This window comes from Eulemur rufifrons, chromosome 27 (genome assembly GCF_041146395.1).
Source record: "Eulemur rufifrons isolate Redbay chromosome 27, OSU_ERuf_1, whole genome shotgun sequence".
Lineage (NCBI taxonomy): Eukaryota > Metazoa > Chordata > Mammalia > Primates > Lemuridae > Eulemur > Eulemur rufifrons.
In genome coordinates, this window is record NC_091009.1 from 12,889,449 (window position 1) to 12,912,261 (window position 22,813).

Below are 22,813 nucleotides of genomic sequence, written 5' to 3' on the forward strand. Positions count from 1 at the left end.
GAACAAAACAATAGAAATTAAACAAATAGTTACTAACACGAAGTGAACAAGTTGACTTTTATTTTAGGATATTTATAAATATCATTTAGTTTTTCATTACATAGTTATCATACCTGATAAGTTGTACAAAAATAGCTCTAATTGGGTATTTCTCACTTTTTTTTACTTTAGAACAATGCTATTACAATCGGCTTTTTAATTCTTGAAGACTAAAAAATATTTGGCTTTTGATTTATCTCCTTTAATTTTTAAGGACAATATTTTATTTTTGTAATGTAATTGAAGTTCTGGACTACAAAGTAAGATATGCAGGATCTAAACAAATAGGCTTGGGAATCAGATCAACCTGCGTTAGAATCCTTCATTCACTTTTTACTGGCTAACCTTAGTGTATGTAACCTTAGTGAATTACCTAACATTATTTTCTGAACCTTTCCTCGTCTGCACAGTAGGATGCAATACCCAATGTCATGGATACCAGTCTCTTTTTGGTTTGTCCACATCCCTTTTTCAACCATTCTAGCTAAGGTGTCTCAGCCAGTTGTACGTCACCACTTCAACTTTTTGAGTTTGTTCAGCATGTCATTAATATTTGAAAGATATTGTCTGTCTATCACTCTAACTCTAGCAATTACAACAATGCCTGGAGCACTTTGTTAGATGAATGAACCAGTCCCTCCTCTACTCCATATGATTTCTTTCCGGCTGCCAAATAAGGAGCTCTGACCCTTTTCACACGAGATGGGCAAGCTGCCTAAGCTGGTTATCAGAATATCAGACTCACTTGAGTCCACAGATGGGCATGTGACCCAAACAAAATCACACAAGGTTCTTTCTCAGAGGCTGATATGAATTCTGAGAGACAGGAACTCTTTTTCTCTGAGGCCTTACTTAGATTAAGGCCGCTGTGAGCCAGTAGCTGTCAGCAGTCATTTTTTCCACCACATGGAAAGAGTTTAATAGAGAATAAAGCCAAAGAGAGGCAAGCAGGGATGAGAGACAGAAAACACGCTAGTAAAAACATTGTCCAAATCCTTGGATTCAATTATACCTGAAGAGTTTTCTACTCAAGCTTGTTTAAGTCTGATCTCTATCACTTTAATCTGAAAGAGCCCTACAATGCCAGGTCAATCACAACATGAATATAAAGCACCTAGAATCGCTCCTATCATGACAGTTATTTAGTGAATGGTAGTTAATAGTATTTTACCCCTCACCAGTTGCGGGTTTCCAGGCAAGTCTTTAACCTTTCTGGGCTTCCTTTTTCTTACCTGAAAATGGATGGCTGCATCAGATGTTACTTTGTGACTTTGTAAATACTCATGTTTTCATTACCTGATTAAAAAATACACCACAGTTTGGAGCCTTTGTTCATATTCAATTAAATCAGGTATTTCACTTAACATTGATTAATGTCATGTGTTAATAAGTTTTTTCATGAAACAGATTCTCAAGGATAGAGGCCATAATATCTTTTGACAACGAAGAAGAAAAGGCAATTATAGTTCTTTTATAGAAATTAAAAACATGAAACTGTTGCTTATTCTAGTATAATCAGTGGCTTCTCACCTGGGCAAGGCCTAATGTTGCACATGATTATTTCCACGGCGTTCCCTTCACACGGCTTCCCACCATGCTGAGCTGATGGGCTGTTGCAAGTTCTGGTTCTGGTTCGGTTGCCACGTCCACAGCTCCTCGTGCATTCTTCCCAAGGACTCCATTCTGACCAGCTACCGTCCACTGTGCAAAGGTAACCACCACACCATCAGGTATATTTCAATTGAAATTACTAAAGCTGAGGCAATCCACAGGTAAGGAACAGAAATGAATCTCTATTGAACACATGCCTATCAGTTAAAGAAAGAGGTGTACCTGGACACAGCTTATTTTGACAGTTTCTCATTTCAGAATCCGACCCTTGGCAAGGCCTCCCACCATTGGCTGGAAGAGGACTGTTGCAGAGACGGCTCCTCTTCTGGATGCCTTTTCCACAGGTGACGCTGCAGGATCTCCACACAGACCACTGGGAAAATCCACCATGAACTGCAAACAAACATTGTACTTTTGTCTCAGCTTTTGTAAATAAAAAATTGTAAATCAGATTTCATTTAAGAATGCACTGGGTACAGAACTGAATTTATAATTGCTGAGGAATAGCTTACAGAAGTTCTCCTTTAAGGTAAAATTAAAATCTAAGAGTGAGAGAACAAACTCAGTCAACTAGAGCTTCTTCTCAGATCCAGTCCTTACTCACTTAGACATGGCTGCTAGAAGAGTCAGAGACCAAGAAATTTATATATTGTTTAATTTCTGGATATGAGGCCTTCTTTAAAGCAAATTGTATACATTGGGGATTTCTGAGAATACACTTGACTTAGTTTTGCATCAAAAATTTAGTTCAAGATTTTGAATTATTAACTTGTTATTTTAAAACTCTGATCTGTATTGTTTTAGTCCCTTCAGTCTGTAAATTATGATTTGATTTTTGTCCTATTCCCATTATCTAGAAGTATCTCAAGATTAAAGGAGATCCAAAGTAAAACGCTTAATAATCCTTATGCTTTGGGCTGCCCCAGGTACTGTTTATATGAATGTCCCTCTGCTCACACTCACCCTGCACTATGACAGGCACTCTGACGAGGACAGAACCCATTAAGTTTCGAGCAACACATTCATAATCAGAGGTATCTTCTCTCTGAGCAGCAGCAATATGCAATGAGTTGTTGGACAACACAGTAACTCGGTCATCCCAGGGGATAGAGTGCCCTTGACGGGACCAGGTAATGGTTGGAGGAGGCTCTCCAGTTGCCTGACAGTTCAATATGATGTTACCACCAGCATTAATAACAGTTCCCACTGGCTCGAGAGTGATCATAGGAGGACCTGCGGAAAAGAGCACATAGTCTTTCTTAGTTTGTGTGGAGTTGTAACATTTTGATCATGTATTACATAATAACATTTTCTAAAAAAAACTCAGGTGATTTGTTTATAAAACACTGTTGATTCCCACCTCCTAAAATTGTAGGTCGTAATCTCCACTGATGAAATTTTCATGGCTCTGTTTTATTTAGTAAATGTCAGAAATTTTAAATCCCCAAATAGATCAGCCTAGAACATGGACTCCACAATCATACTTTCTGGATTAAAATTCTGCCTCTGCTCTCTCCTTACCACCTCTCTGAGCCTCTGTGTCCTTAAAAATGGTGCCTACTTCAGAAGATTCCCATTAGACTCAACCAAGATGATGTAAGCATAACTTTTAAACAAAGTACATGCATAATACTCCTCGTTACTATTGTTACTTTTGTCTGTGTTTTACATGGTGAACAATCACTTCTTTCCTTTGATGATTTTTGAGGTCAAAAGTCATCATTAACTCATTCTTTGTCATGGTCATCATTCGTTTGCTCAGTAAACATGTATTTAAAGCCTACTATGTGCCAGGCATTGTGCTAGGTGCTCAGGGTAGAGAGATAACAGATATTATTTCTAGTCTCAAGGAGCTCACAGTCCACAAATGAACTAGACGAGTAGCTAATTATTTACTTGTGCTGTAGTATATCTATAGAATAGGTAAATGTGTGCTAGCTAATATTGGAGCATAAACAACAGTAATTTAATAGATAAAACAAAAGCATGCCACTGGAAATGGAGAGGAAAAGGAAGACACATTCAAGAATTATTTAGAAAATAGAAATGATAGGACTTTGTCATTGAGTGGTATGGACTAAAGGGAAGAATTGATCACTGCAGGGTTCTGATTTGGACAATATGGTGTGTGTTTGGGCAATTCAATAGCACATAGCAGGAAGAATAGAATTGTTGGGAGGGAATAAGGAAAGATGCATCCATTTAGGACTGTTGAGCTTGAGGTATGTCTAGAGGGAAGGTGGATATTCATATCTAGAGGTCAGAATAGAGATGTGGGCAAGAAATAAAGATTTGTGAGTCTTTTATGAGCAGACAGAATTGCTCCAAAAGGCACTCGAAAAGGAGAGGAAGACAGCCAGAGACAGAAACCACTGCAACAGCGTTATTTAAGAGATGAACAGAAAACAAGTCTATAAATGATACTAAGAACTGATCACTGAAGTAGGAAGAAAATCAGGAGAGAAATGGTATCCTGGCAACCAAAGGACGGAGTTTCAAGACGAGACAGGTTAATGGTGTCTACAGTGGATGACAGCTGCTCCAGGAAAGTCCTTTGCAAGAATGTGAAAGGAGCTGTATATAGTTGCCAGCAGAATGTTTATCTTTATATTGGTCTACAGCACTAAGAAATACAGAATATGAAGAGCTTCACTGGGGTGAAGACACTTGAACTGGATTTTAAATAATGAGTATAATTATATGGACAGAGAAGATCAGGGAGATCACTTGGAGAAAAAGACACAGCATGGAAATAGATTTAGCTATTTTCTTTTCTTAGACAATGAGGAGAATGGAAAGGATGATTTACCCTGAAGAGTAGCAGCATACAAAGTTTTAAACACTGGTTAAAATCTTAAAAGAAAATCAGAAGGGTTTACATTTCATAGGAAAGCAAAAGGCAAGTGTTTGCATTCTTGAGATGTATGATGGGATAAGAGCAATGTTTTCATGAGATTGAATTGAAAGGTGGAATGATTTGCTCAATGAGAGGTAATGAATATCAGTAATTCAGGGTGGTGGCTGAATATTTGAGGTGAAGAAGTGTATCTGGAATAAACAGAACATAAATAAGACAAAAATAGAAGTCAAATGTGTTTGGTTTTGATATTATTACATTATAGCATTGTCTAAAAAGGTATTACTGACATGTTGTGTTTTACAAAAGCAATTCCTTCATGTGAGGTTTGACTCTCTTCAGCAAGTGTCATTTAATGCATTATTCTTATATATGCCCAATATCACCCTACACAATTGCATTCTTACTGATGCTGATATTAGCTTTACTCTAGAAACTTTCAGGGCCAGTGTTTTTACTTTTCTCTTAGAATTTAGATTGCACTGTGTACTCAATAAACTGTTATTAAATAAAGTAAATATCTCAGATTTATCACCCAATACTAAATGGCAACATAATAACTAAGTTAGCTCATCTGCTCATATTATTATGGACAAAGAAAGTGTCAAATAAGACTCAGAACCCTAATTTAGATACCATATTTGGACATTTTCAATTGCACCTAAGTCTATAAATTAATATAACAATAAAATTCCACATAGACATCTTTTAAGGCTGAATTAATTCATCATTCATGTAATTATCAAATATGAGCATTTTATCAAAATAAAAACATTGCTTCTGGTGCTTTAATTTTAATTTGAACCAAATTACATTTTTGGCTTTTTTATAGGCTTCATTTGTTAAAATGAATTTATTGTTAGTCTGTGTAGATGAGCTGTTCTAATGCAGTCTTTCTGAAACTGGGTCAGTGGAACTCTTGCAGGAGAGATTGATCTTGTGACGCCCTACCAGCATTCACCCAACAAAGAGGGGAGGAAGGTCACGGGAATAATATTTAATTTGAAAAATGTGACATATTATATTGTCCTCTGGTTGAGCCATAATTCACATCAGCACATTAACATTTCTGGAAAGAGCTGCAGTAAAGAAACTTGGTACATCTAGGCAGGGCTGGGCACATAGTAGGTGTTCTTTATACATTTCATAAATTAGTGAGCACTGTTTAATCCGGTTTTTCTTAGACTTATTTGACCATAGAGTCCTATTTTATTCCTAATAACATCCCACAACATGATCGTTTGACAGACAAGTACTTTAATAAAACATTGCCTTAGATATCTATTAAATGTCTATTATCCAAATCTTACAGAATTGTAGTTTGGCAAACAGCTGTTAGAAAATACTAGACCAGAGCGTCTCTCAATAGTGAATAAAGAAAATATAAATTCATCCTGTTCAATACTGAGCCTATTCACAAAATAAGTTAGCTTGCTTAAATTCTCAACCCAGTGATGTTGTCTTTGCTTCTGTACTCCCCAGTGGGCCTTGGAGTCTTTCATGTTTTTCTAACCACGAAAGCTCTGTTTTCCGATGGCTTGAGGAGCTTCATGATGAATATGAGGATCCCACCCAGAACGTTTAGCTATTTCAAGGAAGATTGATAGCAATCAACCTGGATCACTTTTGAGCTCATTTACGTTGATCTTTATTTTTAACAAATGTTTAAAAAGTGCCACAAAATGACATCTTTTGTAAGAATGGTTGCAAGAACTGTGGTGAACTGTAAGAAGGGGACTCCAATGAATATGTTGTAAAGAAAAAGATCTGCCGCCCATTTCAATCCTACTCTGCATATGTTAGATAAAATACAGAAAAATAACTGTACAAAAGTACATCAGTTTTATACTTGATGACAACTGTTCTATGAGCTGCAGAAACTGAATTAGACACACTCTGAGAGCTGCCACTAATGAACTTGCTACAAAGAAAATGAACATTGTTTACTAGGTAATGTTTTTTAAACCAGGTGTTTAATCTGAGTTTCATCAAGCAGCTTACTTTGCAGAGTCAGACTCATGCTGCGCTCCACGGCCCCAGCTTCATTGGTGGCGACACATGTATAGTCACCAGCATCTTCATTCTACGGAAATAAGCAGTATTTTTATAAAAACATGATCCTACAGAGCAGGGCCAATCACTTTTTTTACCATGATGCTGATTTATTTGAAATTTCATTTTTGAGAAGGCATTTTAATGGAAATAGGAAAATCTACATATATCTAACCTTATAAATAGGATTAAGGGAGGAGGAGGAGGAAGAGGAGGAGGAAGAAGAGTGGGAAGAAAGAGAAAAAGAAATTCCAAGCCCAAACTTTTCGAAATGGCCTATCATTGATCTCCAGGAGTAACAACTGGTAGGAAACTGAAGCAAAAATAACATTGTTTTATAATCTATCTGAAATTACTGTACTAAAGAAAAATACCAATGCCATTCTTATGGATATATTAAAAAGTATTAAAATAATCAGGACAAATGAACAAATATTGAGTCTTTTCTAATGGGGGTTACTAAAAATGCATTCAGGTGGGCCTCTCTGTCTAGAGAGTTTGAAATTTAGGAGAGAAACTGAAAAACTAATTTATTTGTCACAATAAATGATATAATGTAAGTCATAAATTTATAAATATATGGTATAGAAAATAAGTACTATATGAATATGTATTTGGTGACTAGAATCACAAATTTTGCTAAAGGTTCTGTGAATGCAGAATTCAGTTCTCCTTAACAGAAACAGCAAGTCAATAAAGAGGAACCGATTTGCAGGAAGTAGAGGACAATGGGAAGAGGAAGACAGATGTTGATTCAGATGTTTAATTTGAGGTTTTGATATATTATTTAAAGAGAAGTTTCTGGTAGGCAGCTGAAAATGGAAGTTGGAAGAGTTTCAGGGTTGGAAATACTACTTATTTAAAAATCTGAAATTATATGGTGAAAAAAAATGGTACTAGTATTGACATTGGTATTAGGAGAAGTACCAAGGATTTCAGAAATAATAATATTTATGTACAGGAAAAGGAAAAAGTGGTAATGAAGAAGCCTGAGCCTTATTAGTGTTATAGCAGCTAAAGGTAGAAATAATCTCTCAATACTGAAGGAACAGTTAACAACACCTAATGCTGAAGTAAAATCAAGGACAATAAAAGATTGAGAATGGTCCATTGAATCGGGAAAGTAGATAGTATATTTTAATTATTATTTCAATTAATTAAACAAAGAAAGCACATAAAAGGTCTCACCAAATGCGATTTAACAAATTAACCATATGTTTTCTACCTAAGACACCTTCAGATAAAATATCTCACTTTGGGGTCATGTGACCCCCAAATTAGAATAATAACCAAAAGCACCACTCATTTTCTGAATTACTCAAGCTTTGGAAAAACCTAATATAGTTAACAGCTTACTGACAAAAATCTACTCTATAATTTATTTATGACTGTGTTTGTAATTCTTATATTTCCTTGTCGTAAAACAGGTTTGAGGAGGTTATCTCCTAATGTTAAATAATAGGTCAATGACCGGGAACAAAGTAGCAAAATTATCTTACTGCTGTACTTATTTGAAAGGGCTAAAAATACCAATTTTAACCATCATTTCAATTTTTAAAAAGGAGCTCTTTGCTTCAGATTTTATGATTTAAGTAAGAATGTAAGAGAAACTTATCTATGCCACTTACAGAGGGCCACTGCTGTGGGGTTTAAATGTGCATCAGTAACTCCAGTGTGACTTACCACAGTGCCATAGATGGCCAGGGAGCCATTGCCCAGCTGCCGGATTCTGTGGCTAATTTCAACGTCCACTCCCTTTCTGCTCCACTGGATGGTTGGGGTGGGGTCTCCTTTCACCTCACAGTTCAGGATTGCATTACCACCAAGTGGCTCAATCCAGTTAGAAGGGTAATCGCCTTTGAAGACTGGAGGTTCTGGAAAATAAGATAAGACGGGAGCAAATTCAAACTAAGCACTGATACTTTCTTTGTGATTTTTGACCTAATTAGAAAGATAATTTACTAAAGAGGAGGAAAAGCTACTTTAAAACCTCACAAATTTTCCAGAATCAACTGCTGGATGTAAAATCACCAATTTTGTCAATTTCAATATTCTAAGGGGATGATTCCGCTTTGTGTGAAATGATCTCTTTATTCACTTCTTATCTACTTGTGAGTTGAAGTCTCATAATTTTTTTTTTCATGAATTTGTGTATCTGTGAAATAGGACTAAGTAGATTCGTAAACTGAAATTATATTGTATTACTACATAGTAAGGAAGCAAAACTCAAATCATTCATGATAAATAAATTAGAAATTAAAAACGGAGTACTTTTACCTACCTTTCACATAAACAAACCCAATTGCTTTCACAAAACCAACGCTGTTCTCTGCGGTGCACACGTAAGTACCCGAATCCTCTTTTGACACCCTTTCAATAACAAGTTCACTGTGTCCATTGACACTGTCAAAGTGGGCTGAGGGAAACAAGTTAGGGAACAACATAAATGCCTCCCAGTAACCCAGGAAATATTTCACGACAGCTCAGTATTTTGCATGCTAGATTTATGAGCCAGTACAGCACCTGAACCAAGGAAACAACACTGGAGAATAGAGCCTTTTCCACAGATTTCTTCCTCTGAGTTATTTACCATGTCTATAGACACGAGTTTGAAGAATGAAAAACAGTGGAAGGAACAGGAAAAGAGACTAAAAACAAACATCTCTTAAAAACTATTTTAAATTCAAAGTACAGCTTTCATCTCAACGTGTTGCTCAAAGTTGGCTCATAGTCTCCCTGGGGTTTCAAAAATCTTTCATTCAGAAATATTACATTTTCCATTTCATGTATCTCACCATCACTTTTCCTCCCAAACAATTTACATCAATAGCATAAAAATATTTTTAGCTTATAATTTAACTGAGTTGGCAGGTCAGAGGGGAAATCATGAAACATACGCTAGTTAGGTAATAACGACAACAGGATCAAAATTGTAACAATTTAAACTTCTCTATAAATCCTAAATGGTGATTACATAAATATTTACAAAGCCAAATATTTATTTATTTAAAAATTTATGATACGAATATTTATAAAATTTATATTACACATTTAAAAATTTATAATATTTGGAATAGAATATAAGGTAAACATGCTAATCCTACAACTAATACTAAATAAAATTCTGACTAAACCAGCTAATACCTACTATGAATGAACTATGTTTATCTTGCATGCTTTCTCCCATTCAAGTTATTTTTAAAATTTTCATATTTCTGAATATTAAGTGGAAAAGTAACCTCTAAAAATATAAATATCTAAATTAGTACTACATCTTCAGAAAACAGTATTGCTTAGACTTTTTAGACTTTGTTTTTCTTTAGTGAGGTATACTATTATTAAGGTAATAGAGTTGATGAATTTCAGTCATTAACATAAATCTATATAACAGAAAAAAAACCCTCAAACTTATTACTACTTTTCTAGCAAGACAGTTAGTAAACGCTAGTAGTGCAATACTTCAGAGCTCAATTTTGGGATAGAACTTTTCAGTATTGACAATGCCTTTATGCTGATGACAAAGTCTAAGAAATAAGTAGATATTTGTTCTCAGGATGAGTGCTCCTGGGTTTCAGGCACTATCTTAACATGTAGTATACATAGTGACTAGAAATTTTCTACATAAATTGATCCACACTATTAATACAATAGGGGTTGATTCATACAGTGAGAAGCATAAGTATTCTCTGTAAATTAGGTGAATTTTCAGGATTCTCACAGCAGCCACCCTAATCCATTTATCAATGATGAAGGAGGTTCAGGTGGGATAAGTTTTGGTGCCTACATATACATAGTACTGTCTTCTCATGGGGTAGGAGGATTATTTTTAGGTTAAAAAAATCTACTTATAACCTGCAATATATGGTCCTGTGATCAACACCTTTTCAAAAGAATGAACAGAACATACATGCTAGGTAGAGGGTAAAATCCAAGCAAAGGCACATTTTACAGAATTTAAAGCAATCATTTCTTCAATTATTACTTTTCAAATGATTCTCGCAGCTAAACGAAATAGAGATGGGTCTAGTGTTTTATATGGATGTATTTATTCACTTCTTAAGAATTAAATCACCAACCTGGGATAATATTATTATTGAAGGTCCATGTCAATTTGGGCAATGGAATACCAGTTGCTTTACAGCTTAATCGTAGCTGTTCTCCTTTATTTAATGACACATCTCCAGGAAGTTCGGTAAAAGTGGGAAGGACATGTACAGTCAGGCTGACAGTGTGTGTATCTTCACCTGCATCATTGTTAGCAACACAACTATAGGTGCCCGAATCCTCCAACTGAAATTAAAAAAAAAAAAAAATCATAGCACTTAAAATGTCATCATCTTACATCACATTACATAAAATACACTAAATTGCATAGCTAGGTCTCCAAAGGAACATTTTTGTCTAAAAAAATTTAAATTTCCATCTGTTGTCCAAACTATCAGGTTAGCTTTTGCATAACATAATTTAAGATGAACAGGAGTTTAAACATAAGCCCATACCATACAGAACTATAGCAAATATAGTTTTCTAAAGAAAACTTTAGATTCTGTACTGCTGCTCTGCAATGAACAAATAAAGAATTAATAATCCCACAGGCTAATAGCATCTTGACAGCACAGTTGGTTCTCCGGGTAATGTGGTACCAAAGACCACCAAAACTACAAGAGGAAATGGCAAGAGCGGGGCAATATTACGTACAATTTTAAAGTTTCACTTGCTAAATCCAACGGCTAACTCTCATCACTCATCTTATTTGATATATTGGCAGCATTTGACACAAGTATGACTGGATTCTCTTTGAAACCCTGTCTTCACTTGGCTTCCAGGACACCACACTCTCCTGGTTTCCCTCCTACCTCCCTAGTTGCTCCTTCTCCACCTTCTTTTGCTGGCTTCCTCTCAACATTAACATCTTAATGTTGCCATGTGAGAGGCCTTTGGTCCTCTTTTGTTCTCTGTCAGTACTCAGTTCCTTGGTGATCTCAGCCAGTGTTATGGCTTTAAATACTATCATACGCTGATGATGACCAATGCCTCCAGCCCAGATCTTTCTTCCAAACTCCAATTATACTGAACTTCTCACTTCAACTCTTTTCTTGGATGCCTAATAGATACCTCAAACTCAGGCCCAAAGCTGGACTCCCAATTTCTCCTTGTCCCTTCCTGTCCACCTGTAGTCTTTACCATCTCAGTTGATGGTGGTTTCATCCTTCAGCTGTTCATGCCTTTGGTCTTAGACATTTGAGTCATTCTTTATTTTTTTCTTCCTCATACCCTATTTGCAACCTATCAGGAGACGCTAGCTTCAAAGTATATGCAGAATCCTACAACTCCTCACCCCTTCTCTGCTACACTCTGCTTTGAGTTCTATCGTTTCTCATCTGCCTCTAAAGGGTCTTACCAGAGGTCTCCCTGCTCCTGTCCTTGCCTCCCTACTGTCTAGTCTCCTTAAAATAGCCACTGTAACCCTTCAAAAATGTAAGGCAAATAATGTTGATTCCCTGCTGAAAACCTGCTACGGATTCTGACTTTTACTCAGAGTAAGAGACAAAATTGTTACAAGACCCTATATAATCCGGCCTCCATTTTTCTTGACTTCTTTCTTCCTCTTTTCAATCCCTTTCTTCTTTGCTTTCACTGGCTTCCTATTTCTCAAATATATCAGGCATGTTCCCATTTTAAGTTCTTCGCTTTACCTATTTTCTTTGCCTGGTATGCTTCTCCTTTAGATATTTGCTTGGCTAACTCATTTCCTTCAAGTTTTACACAATGTCACCTTCCCAAGGGGGTTTATGCCAACCATCTTATTTAAAATATAACCCGCACCGCTCCAACTCCTGATACCTTTTCCCTCTCTCTTATTTTTCATACCGCTTTTTTTCTTCTGACTTAACGTATACATTGCTTGTTCTTTTTAGTTTTTGTCATCTCCTTTCTCTAGAAGTAAACTCCATGAGGGCAAGGATCTTTGATTCTTTTGTTCCCTGATGTATTCCCAGTGTCCGAATCAGTCCTTGTCACAGAAAAGGTGCTTGATAAATATTTGTTGAATTAATGATTGAATGATTGCGAATGCATCAAGGCATACTTTACAGACATTTTTTCTCTTTTTTAAACATTTAAGAATTTTTTTCCATTGAAGCACCAAAGAATTGGAAATATAACATAAAAATTACAATCATTAATTATAGATATAATCTTAATTTTGTTGCATTCTATCATGTGTTTTAAAAAAGGGCAAACAAGAATCAACGGTATTGCCTGTGAAGGTCTCTCCACCCGCACACCACTTAACTGTTCTTAAATTCCCAGGTTGTGACAAATTAAGTTTAAAGTCAAGGTTTTTATGAAAATGAAGCTTTTAAAAATCTGGATCATACATATTATTCACGAATAGACTTTTATATATCATTTATGTCTCTCATCTGGTATTTATAAGTTACCTTACTGTTGGTACTCTTTTAATATATCTGAGTAATTGTCCCACTACTAAAACTCTAAACTGTTTTTTTTCCTCATTTAATTTCTTAATGTCTAGAAGAGTGATTGAGGGGTCAAATCCAACATTCCTGAACATGGGGGTAAGGCCCATTAGATACATTTAGCAGTTTAAACAAATAAAAAAGATTTCTCTTTATTTTATCAATTCTAAAATTCATATTTTTTATCTTTTGGTATCTGAAATTGGGGTACAATTTAAACACTGATGGTCTGCTATAGTTTACTTGACTGTATTACTTCTTTCTTAGTGGTACATAAAATCCGGGTGCATTTTATGATTGATGGAAACTCAGATTTGAATAAATACAATTTTTGCTGGCACATATAATTATGTTAGGGCCTAATGACATAGCCTGTCACTACGGCTATTTACCTGGTAACCCTAGGAGACTGGCTAATTGGCTGATTATACTCTAAAGTGAATATAATCCATTTTATCATTGTAATCTGTTCAAATTTAATCCCACCCAAATTTTGTAATGAAACTTGAGCATCTTGAAGGGTTATGAAAAGGAACAACATACGCACAAATGTTCTGAATGATTCACCCTTTAAGTGTGTTTATTATTTGGTGTGAAGTGTTGATACTATCCACCCACATAATTTTTTGAAAAGTCATGTAGTGTGCGTATATAGAGATTCCTCTTTAAGAGGATTACCACTGAAAAACTGAAATGCTCCTAACAGCCACTACTCTGAAAATCTGGGGAGGTATCATCTAAGAATATCCAAAAGCCTCAGTTTTCATAGATCCCTGAGACTTTAGCTTCCATGTCAATGATTTAAAAACCAGAAAAGAGCAAAACACTGTCCTTGTATTTGCATAATAATACATAGACATTCTTACATCTCCTCTCTTCTTATAATCCCCATATATGGTTACAAGCACAGACTATAGCACAGGCACTCAGCATTTTTCCTGATAAACACAGATTTCCACAAAAATACAATAATAATTTTAGAGGGAGGACACTTGTGAGTTCCTACTAACTGTTAAATACTGTTCTCATTTAAGGGATATAAAATGAAATATGTGTAAAATTAATTTTGTGACCTGACTTTATAAGAATATTTCCTTTTATTTTGAAAGAATGTATTTCCAAGCTAAATTACTAAATGTAAGAAGGTGAATTAACAAATCTGGCTTAAGGTAGCTGTTCATGCCCCATTAAACTTACCCCAACATTTTCCAAAACGAGTTCTCCATATGGTTCAGCAGTGTATTTTCCTAACAAGTTAGTTAAAGGAACATTGTCTTTTTTCCAGTTAATTGCCGGTGTGGGGATTCCATCAGCCACGCATGGCAGAATGGCTTGTGAGTTCTCATTGACTGTGAAGTGTACTTCCGTACTTCGGATCCTGGGTGGTACTAGGAAAAGTTGAAAAAAAGGTAATCATCCAGGAAGCCGAATTCAATAATATCTTTATTCACATTGAAAATTAACAAACAAAAGACTCTTTTAAGGGAAATTTTGCTAGAAATAATAAAAGAACTATTAAGATGTTGATTTGTTTGCTGCTATGAAAGTAATCAGTATCTTTGATGCTAGCAAGAACTCTAATGTATTCGAACTTCCTGAATATATTTACATTCCATTTCTGAGCAAAAGACTTAGAACTGGGTTAAAAATCTTTACATTTTATTTGGCTTCCTGATTTTTCCATACTTCAGTTTCTTCCACTTATTGTAGTGAAGTGAAACAAACAAACAATCAACAAAGACCAAAAATGCTTCAATTGATATATAACTGCTGGATTTGTCTCACAGATATATTATGAGGATGAACTAGTAATACTTATCATAAAACACTGTAAAACACTCACCTCATATTGAATATCACAAAGGGTGATTGAGAAATATATTTATTGTAGTATTTCCCATGTTAGAATGAATGCAAGTAAACCAGATCAAGACATTTAATTCAGTTTTTATGCTGTAACTGAGGAAATTTTTATAGTGATTTCATAATTTTGTGCATTGTAATACCAAATACTTCCTGTGACCCAATTTTTTAAACTGGAATTTAGACAAAATAGAGATGAACTAAATACTTTAGTGTACTAAAAAAACACCTTAGTGGACTTAGAACTAAGATATTTACTTCTAAAGGAAAGACTTAAAAAGTATTAAGAATTCTTGCTTCAAAAAAAGTAAAAATACACTTCCCTCTCAAACAATGAATTTTGGAATTATTCAAATGTATCATTGAGAAATGGACCAATTTTAATATTTTTAAAAATGATAGGACAACAGTTGGTCTTAGCAAAAGTAAAGTTGCTATATAAACTTTCGTTAAAGTTAGACTAAATTTTTAAATTCGCTTTTAGTTATATTGTTTTTATCCTTCTCTATGATCATATGAGTAAATACACAAACATGATATGAATAACTATATGCATAAACATTATAGACAATTTGGGAAACACACACATCATAAATGTTCAATTCATTTTTCATTAATTTATGCTGTATTTTCATTATCTCTTATCCTGGTTCCCTTAGGGTTGCTATTTCTCTTTTGCTGATGGTTACAGAATTGCAGCATTAGTACATTTACTACAATTCTTTCTTTTTCAAAATGAAAGAACTATGGCTATGACTTCATAGTTGATTTTAGCTTTTATCACATTCTATACATTTTGATATGTAATGTCCTTATTTCTATTATTTTCTAAATAATCTGAAAATAAAAACATATACTTTGACTTACTTGTTAGCTAAAAGTATTTTTTAAGGTTCATGACAAATTTCTAGCTTTATTGCATAGTAGGCAGGAATTGTGGTCTATATTTTTAAAACTTATTAATAATTTATTTGTTTCTTAGCATATGGTTAATTTTGGTAAATTTTCCACAAATATTTGAAAAGAAAGAGTATTATTTATTTGAAGGTAAAAGGCTAACGTATATTGATTAGTTCAATTCTATTAACTGAAAGCAGAAGAATTATTGGGAAAATTCATAAATGGTGATTTTAATTCTGGCTAAATTATTTATTCAATCAAAAATGTTTACACTTGAAATTGTCACTTTAACTATGAGGCTGTAGAAAACTCAAACACACTTGGAAAATAAAAATAGCTTTCACAATTTTTTGAAAAAATTAAAAATCAGAAACTCCTCATTACAATAAAAGTTATCTTGGAAAACAGGAGTTGGAAGCAGTTAAATTTGCTATTGTTTCCTACCACTGATATCAACAGAGATTCTATCTTTAGACTTAAAATGCACAATAAAAACTAAAATATTTCAGTGCTGATCTTTAGGTATTTTTCCAGTTATTATAAAAATATCCATGTAAATATTTTGCTACTTTAAAATAATGACTCAAATAGACCTCCAACTCCCATTAGGTTCATACTATATAATGTCGTCACATTATGATAGTTCTGAGCCGAGATGACTTGAAGCTTGAGAAGTCAAGCAGAAGAGTCACAAAACACAAACGGGCTCCTCATAAGCCAAGCACAGATCCAAGTAATCACAATAAGAGGGGATTATTGGCAACACATTAGTTATCCTGGCAGTCTGAGTAAAATCTTTCTCTCTCTCTCACACTACGTGCGTACACACGTAGATACAGCCTGCGGAAACAGCTTTGAAGGGGAGGTGCACCTGCCCACCACACACACTTTGGATCGCTGAGTTTCCATGGTTTTGATTTCCATCGTATTTGCTCATGCTGGTCTTTGCTCTTTGCTGTGGTAAAGGAGCAAACTGAACTAATGCATGATAAACAACCTACCGTGCACCGTGAGCTTGGTGCTGGCGCTGCTCGACCCCGCCGCGTTGGCTGCCATGCACGTGTACTGCCCCGCGTCCCCGGGCTGAGCAAAGGCGATGTGCAGAGCGCCGGAGCTGAGGACGCGCTGGCGGACCGATTCCAGAACCGCCCGCCCGTCCCTATGCCACGTGATGTCCGGCGGCGGGAGGCCATGGGCCTCACACGACAGCGTGATGGGTTTGTCCACGGCAGTAACATAGTCCTCTGGAGGAGGGCTAATGACTGGAGGAACTAAAGGATACAAAGTTCAAACCTTATCTTAAAAGCCTGAGTGCACAAATTTTACACTACAGTACTGCTCTAGAAAAGTCAGTGAACGTTGATAAGAAACAAAATTCCGACTTCTATCATATCATCAAAAACGGATCATTATAAGTGTGCTTTCATTGGAACGTAAACTTTAGTGAGCCCATTTCAGAAAATTGGTCTCTATCTAGTTAACAAATAAAGGTAAGTCAAAGTCAATTTTAGATGAGGAGATAAACAGATTCATGAGGGTTTGCGTGTCTGGAAAGTTTGGGCTGTTTCAACATAAGTATTTTCTTTAAAATACATGAATTGTGCAATTCACTTTAGGTACTTAAACTTCCAAAGTAGACTCCCTCATGTTTTGGAAAATATTCAACTGCTCAAAGATACTTTTACTCAGGTATTTCCTACAGAGATTAGCATGGTGTATTATATACATTGGCCATATTTACTGAAGTATTATTTGAGTGAATGAATAAATAAATAGATCATGGAAAATAACTGCATAGGTAAAACTCTTCTCACTTCTTCAGAAACCGGTAAAGGGGCTTATGATAAGGATTTCCCTTTCAAGTATTTACAGTAGGCTGATCACACTCAGGTATTAGCTTATTCTACCGAGTTTTATGCATCATCATAAAAAGGCATATGAAATAATTATGAATAATCATATCAACATTATTTATAGCAACCGAAATTATATGGTTGAATTTTTGCTTATCATTGCATACTGTATCTTCCAGGAGATAGTCTTTTCAGAATCTCATGCCTCTGGAACACACAATTATCTCTGGTTGCTTTTGGAATGTTGAAACGCTTTTAGTTGTTTAATGTGTTTCTTTGACCCTTAATTGTTCTCATATCAATCATTTTAATCATTTAATGAAGGAAAAAAAAATCCCTCAAGTCTTAAACTGTTCTTTTATTTGACCTCTGTGTTTCTGGAACCAATCAATACTTTTGGGTTCTTATCCTACTTGTTCTACTCAATTGTATTCAACACAGCTGTCCATACCCTTCTTCTTGAAACACTATCCTCCCATAGCCTTGATCTAGTTTTCTCTGACATATCTGCCCTCTCCTTTGTATTCTTTTCCAGAATCTTCTCCTTTCTCAGACCTCTAAACAATATGCTGCCTCAGGACTTTGTCCTTAGCAATCTTTTCTGTCCATATTCTCTTTTCCTAGGTGATCTCATTCAGTCTCATGAATTTAAGACTGATTACTTTCAAATTTTTATCTTAGACTATATTTCTCTTATGAGCTCCGAATTCATACATATTCAGTTCTCTACTTGACATCTCCACTAGTCTTTCTAATAGTTTCAAATATTTAATATGATTAACAGAAATCATGGTTTGCTTCTTCCAAAACCAGTTCTTCCCCTTGAATTCCCACATGGCACTATCATTTGCTCACTAGCTCAAGCCTGAAGCCTAAGAAACATCATTTATTATTCTGTCTTCCTAACCTCACATTTTACCAGCAATCCTGTCAATTATATCTCCGAAAACATCTTAAATCCATCACTTTTCTCTTTCACTCCAGGAATTCACACCCCTACCCCCAGTTCCGGATCATAATACTCTGTCCACATGACAGTTCTTCTAGCTCTAGTCTCGACTTTTCTCTGAACAATTATCTATATAACAGCAAAAGATGTCTTCCTAAAACCAAATCAGAGTCCTGCTAAACCCTTCAAAAGCTTCCCTTGCACAGAGAATAAAATGTAAGTTTCTTATGGTACGTTGGGTCATCCATGCACTAGCCCTACCTACTTTTCTGATATCCCTCATGCCTTGTTTACTTTTCACTTGCTTACCACTGTCTAGCCACACTGGCATACTTTGTTTCCTCTCTTTTTCCTGCACTGGGGCCATTGCACATACTGTTTTCTCTCCCTTGGACACTCCATGAAGCTGCCCGTGGCTTATCCTAGCTCATTAATCAGGTGTCAGCCGAAATGTTACCCCTTCAGAGAAGCCTTCCCTAAGCATTAATCTAAAGTGGTCCCCAAGTATTCCGATTATTCTCCATCTCAGCTTTTGATTTTCCTCTACATAGCATATATCAAATTTATCACCATTTCATATATTTGATAGTTTAAGTTTTTCCTTCCCATTAGAGCTTAAAACCGTAAAAGAAGGATCATGTCTGTAATGTTCCATGTATTTTCAGTTAGAATAAACATTGAAAAATACAAAGAAATTAGATTTACAATATGCAGAAAAGTGAGCATTGCTATATTCATTAATTCACCATAGGAAAATCACACTACAAAAGAAATTCAAAATCAGCTGATTCAAATTCAGTAGCTTGAAACCTATTACTAGGTCACTTATTCACAGAAGCAATGCATGCAAGATATGGGAATTATATCAAGAAAATATCAGTTAAATGAGAAAACATGAAAATACCCTGCTTTTTCTTGAGAATAATTTTTTTCATCAAGTTAGTTTAACTGCAGTTATGATTTTTTAAGTGGAAATTATAATCCAGTGTTTCATAATGTATGGAAGTATATGGAAAAATAATTTTAAAAATCACCTTAAATACATACTACAATGAAATAGAGTACCAAATGCAGATCCATAGAAGTTCAAAACACTATGGGATACCCTAGTTTTCTTATACCGACAATAGCAAACAAAATAAAATACATTAAACTTCCTTCTTCATAAGGGTTATAGAAAAACAAATAGGCTAATGCAAACTAAGAACGTTAAGGACTATGGGGAAACAGCAGCATAATCATTTTAGATCTATGAATATTTGTTATACATTGTTACAAATATTTTCGAATTGAAAACACAGAGATGAATTATTTAGGTACCTTGGACATTCAATTTGATCTTGCCCAAGGCCGTGCCAGCTGGGTTCTGGGCCACACACATGTAGGTGCCAGCATCCTCTCGGACAGCTCTGGAGATCTGTAAGCCACCACTAGGAAGGACTGCATGGCTTCTGCCTACATCATAGTTACAAACGCAGAGTGAAAAGAATTTTTATAGTCATTTAAAAAAATCATACTGACTTCTGAATTATAAAACAATGAATGTGCCTGATAGAAACAGTGGTAGGTACCTGAAGTGATAACATTGATGCCTTCTTTTTGCCAAGTAATGAAAGGACTGGGTGTCCCTGTTGCTTCACATGGTAATAAAATGGGATTGTTTAGGATGACATCTAGTTCGCTTGGTTGGGGCTGAATGACTGGAGGCTCTATAAAATATGTTCCATCAACAAAAAGAAGTAATAGCACTCACTGGTTAGTGGCAGAAACATCTATTGTAGTGTGAGTTTAAATATATCCAAATTTATGATTCCAAAATATTAGTGATTTGACTGTCCAAGAGAAAAGTGAATATTGGCCACCTTATGTTCTTTGAATCTTGCTATTATAGCGAGTTTCCATTAGAAGAACTCCACTGGAAGAGCAGGAGGAGGAACAGATTATAAAAATCCAAAAGAAAAATAATCATGAGGTTGTTTTGAGTGGTTTTTAATCTGTGTACCTTTTTTAGTCTATTGACAAATATTTTCCAGGCTTTCATATTCCCAAGATATTACTATGGTTCATAGCTCAAGACAGTACCATCTTTCAAGAATAAACATGACTAAAAAAGACCCCCAAAATAAAACAAAAACCCCAAACCCAGCAAGGTTTTAATGAGTAAAATAACCTTCCATACCTTGAACATGAAGGGTCACGTGTCGATGAACAGAACCAGCTGCATTCCTAGCAATACAAGTATATCTTCCAGCATGGTTTAATTGGGTGGCAAATATTTCAATTGCTCCTAAAAAACAAAAAAGTTTTAATATATAATGTATCCTTATTTTTCTCGTTCAATGAATTATGTCTCTTTCACTTTTTTGTGTGTTTCTGTACCTATCATGGTGGTGCTTGGCTTATATTCATACTTGTATTCCCTGAAGTGCCTAGTATAGTACTTTATTATTATTATTAACAGCTTTATTGAGGTATAATTTACATATCGTAAAAGTCACCCAATTAAATGCATAATTCAATGATTTCCAGTCCATTTACCGAGTTGTGCAACTATCACCAAAATCTAATTTGGTTATAGAATATTTCCATCACCCCAGAAATAAACCACTAATCTATTAATATTTTCTGGTTCTACAGATTTGCCTTTTCTGAACACTGTATACAAATGAAATCACACAGTATGTGGTATTTTGTGTCTAACTTATTTCACTGTAAGCATAATGTTTTTGAGATTCATGTGTTGAAGCATGTGTCAATATTTTGTTCCTTTTTATTGCCAAGTAGAATTCCATTGTGTGGATACAGCACATTTTGTTTAATCCATTCATCTGTTGAGGAACATTTGAATTGTTCCCGCTTTTTGACTATTGTGAATGATGCTATATGAACATTTGCATACAAGTCTTTGTGCAGACCTATGTTTTCATTTCTCTTGGGTAAATACCTAGGAATGCAGTTGCTGGGTCTTAGGGTAACTCTATTTAACGTTTTGAGAAAGTTCCAAACTGTTTTCTTAGCATAATACTTTTTGTTCTATAAAGCAGTTAATTTCTATGTTATGATTTAAATTGCTACCAATCTATACAGGTTTCCAAGAGAGCCTAAATACTTTGCACTGAAAGCCAAGTTGCATCCTGAGAATAAATCTTCCACTATTTCCTTTCTATTGAAGAAATAAACCAATTATCTTAGAATAATATACACACTCATAAAGTCCCAGGATATTAGTTGCTACTTTAGTTTATCTCTAATGAACATCTCCAGTGCAGGATAAGTTTTCAGAAACACCAATCTAAATCACCACACTTTCATTTCAGTGAATTATTTTTTTCCTCCTCAGTGCCATAAATTGTATAAATGATGGTTACTACCACCTAAAAAATTTTCCTTCAGAGTACTTATCACACAACCTTGCCTTATCCACTCAGTTTTAAAAGCCTTGAAACAAGAACCCGGTCTTAGTTTTATAGTCTCAAAAACTTAGTGGAACATATATAGCCTGTCTTAGGTACTACGTGTTTGATAAATGAAGAGACATTGTATTTGGCCAATGAAAGAAGTGTGGTTCATTCACAGGTAACCAAAGAATTTGTTAAACCTTAGTTTTAGTAAATATATACATGAATACCAGTGATAATGCTTATTATATTCATATCAGTCTTATGATATTATTTGCTATTTTTGTTTCCAGACTTTTTTCCTCTTCTTTTCCCTACCTCCCCTTCCTACTCTAGTTGCATTTTTTTTCCAGATGCTTAAGTCCAGAAATACGTGCATATTTTATTCTTTTATTCTGGTGCAACAAAAGCCAGGTAAGGCCACCCATTAATGACTAATTCAATCAATAGATGTGAAATCACTGGGGTTGGTCTTACCTGAGGATAGAATTCTATAGCCATCTCCCCTGGGGAGCAGTCTTACACCATTTTTAGTCCAGTGGATCGAGGGAAACGGAACTCCTGAAGCAGTGCAGGTAATTACTGCTGGGGCGTGTTTGGTTACTAGGACGTCTGTAGGCTCATCAGCAATGGAAGGTGGAACTAAAACAATAACAACAAGAAAAAGAAAACAATCTACACATTTCCAACCCTTACAGATTTCCAAAGCCTTATCATACCTTTTCCTCTTTCTGCTCTGAAAGTAAATGTTAGGTTAACATAAAAGGACACCCTCCCGTGAAGCAGGGGAATGATGACGTGAGAGCATT

The 22,813-nt window shown here is 35.2% G+C and overlaps 1 protein-coding gene across 1 annotated transcript in view; it reads right to left on the minus strand.

Moving 5' to 3' along the window:
• The window catches only part of HMCN1 (hemicentin 1), a 414,078-nt gene that overhangs the window by 43,064 nt on the left and 348,201 nt on the right, over positions 1 to 22,813 (minus strand). Inside the window, exons 77-89 of the mRNA XM_069459659.1 lie at positions 22,482 to 22,646; positions 20,786 to 20,893; positions 20,178 to 20,315; positions 19,927 to 20,061; positions 16,806 to 17,075; positions 14,239 to 14,429; positions 10,636 to 10,849; positions 8,841 to 8,975; positions 8,243 to 8,433; positions 6,509 to 6,590; positions 2,614 to 2,883; positions 1,873 to 2,043; positions 1,570 to 1,740 (exon numbers count right to left, since the gene is read on the minus strand). Of these exons, the coding sequence (XP_069315760.1) occupies positions 1,570 to 1,740; positions 1,873 to 2,043; positions 2,614 to 2,883; positions 6,509 to 6,590; positions 8,243 to 8,433; positions 8,841 to 8,975; positions 10,636 to 10,849; positions 14,239 to 14,429; positions 16,806 to 17,075; positions 19,927 to 20,061; positions 20,178 to 20,315; positions 20,786 to 20,893; positions 22,482 to 22,646 (2,241 nt within the window). The remainder of the gene's footprint in view (positions 1 to 1,569; positions 1,741 to 1,872; positions 2,044 to 2,613; positions 2,884 to 6,508; positions 6,591 to 8,242; positions 8,434 to 8,840; positions 8,976 to 10,635; positions 10,850 to 14,238; positions 14,430 to 16,805; positions 17,076 to 19,926; positions 20,062 to 20,177; positions 20,316 to 20,785; positions 20,894 to 22,481; positions 22,647 to 22,813) is intronic.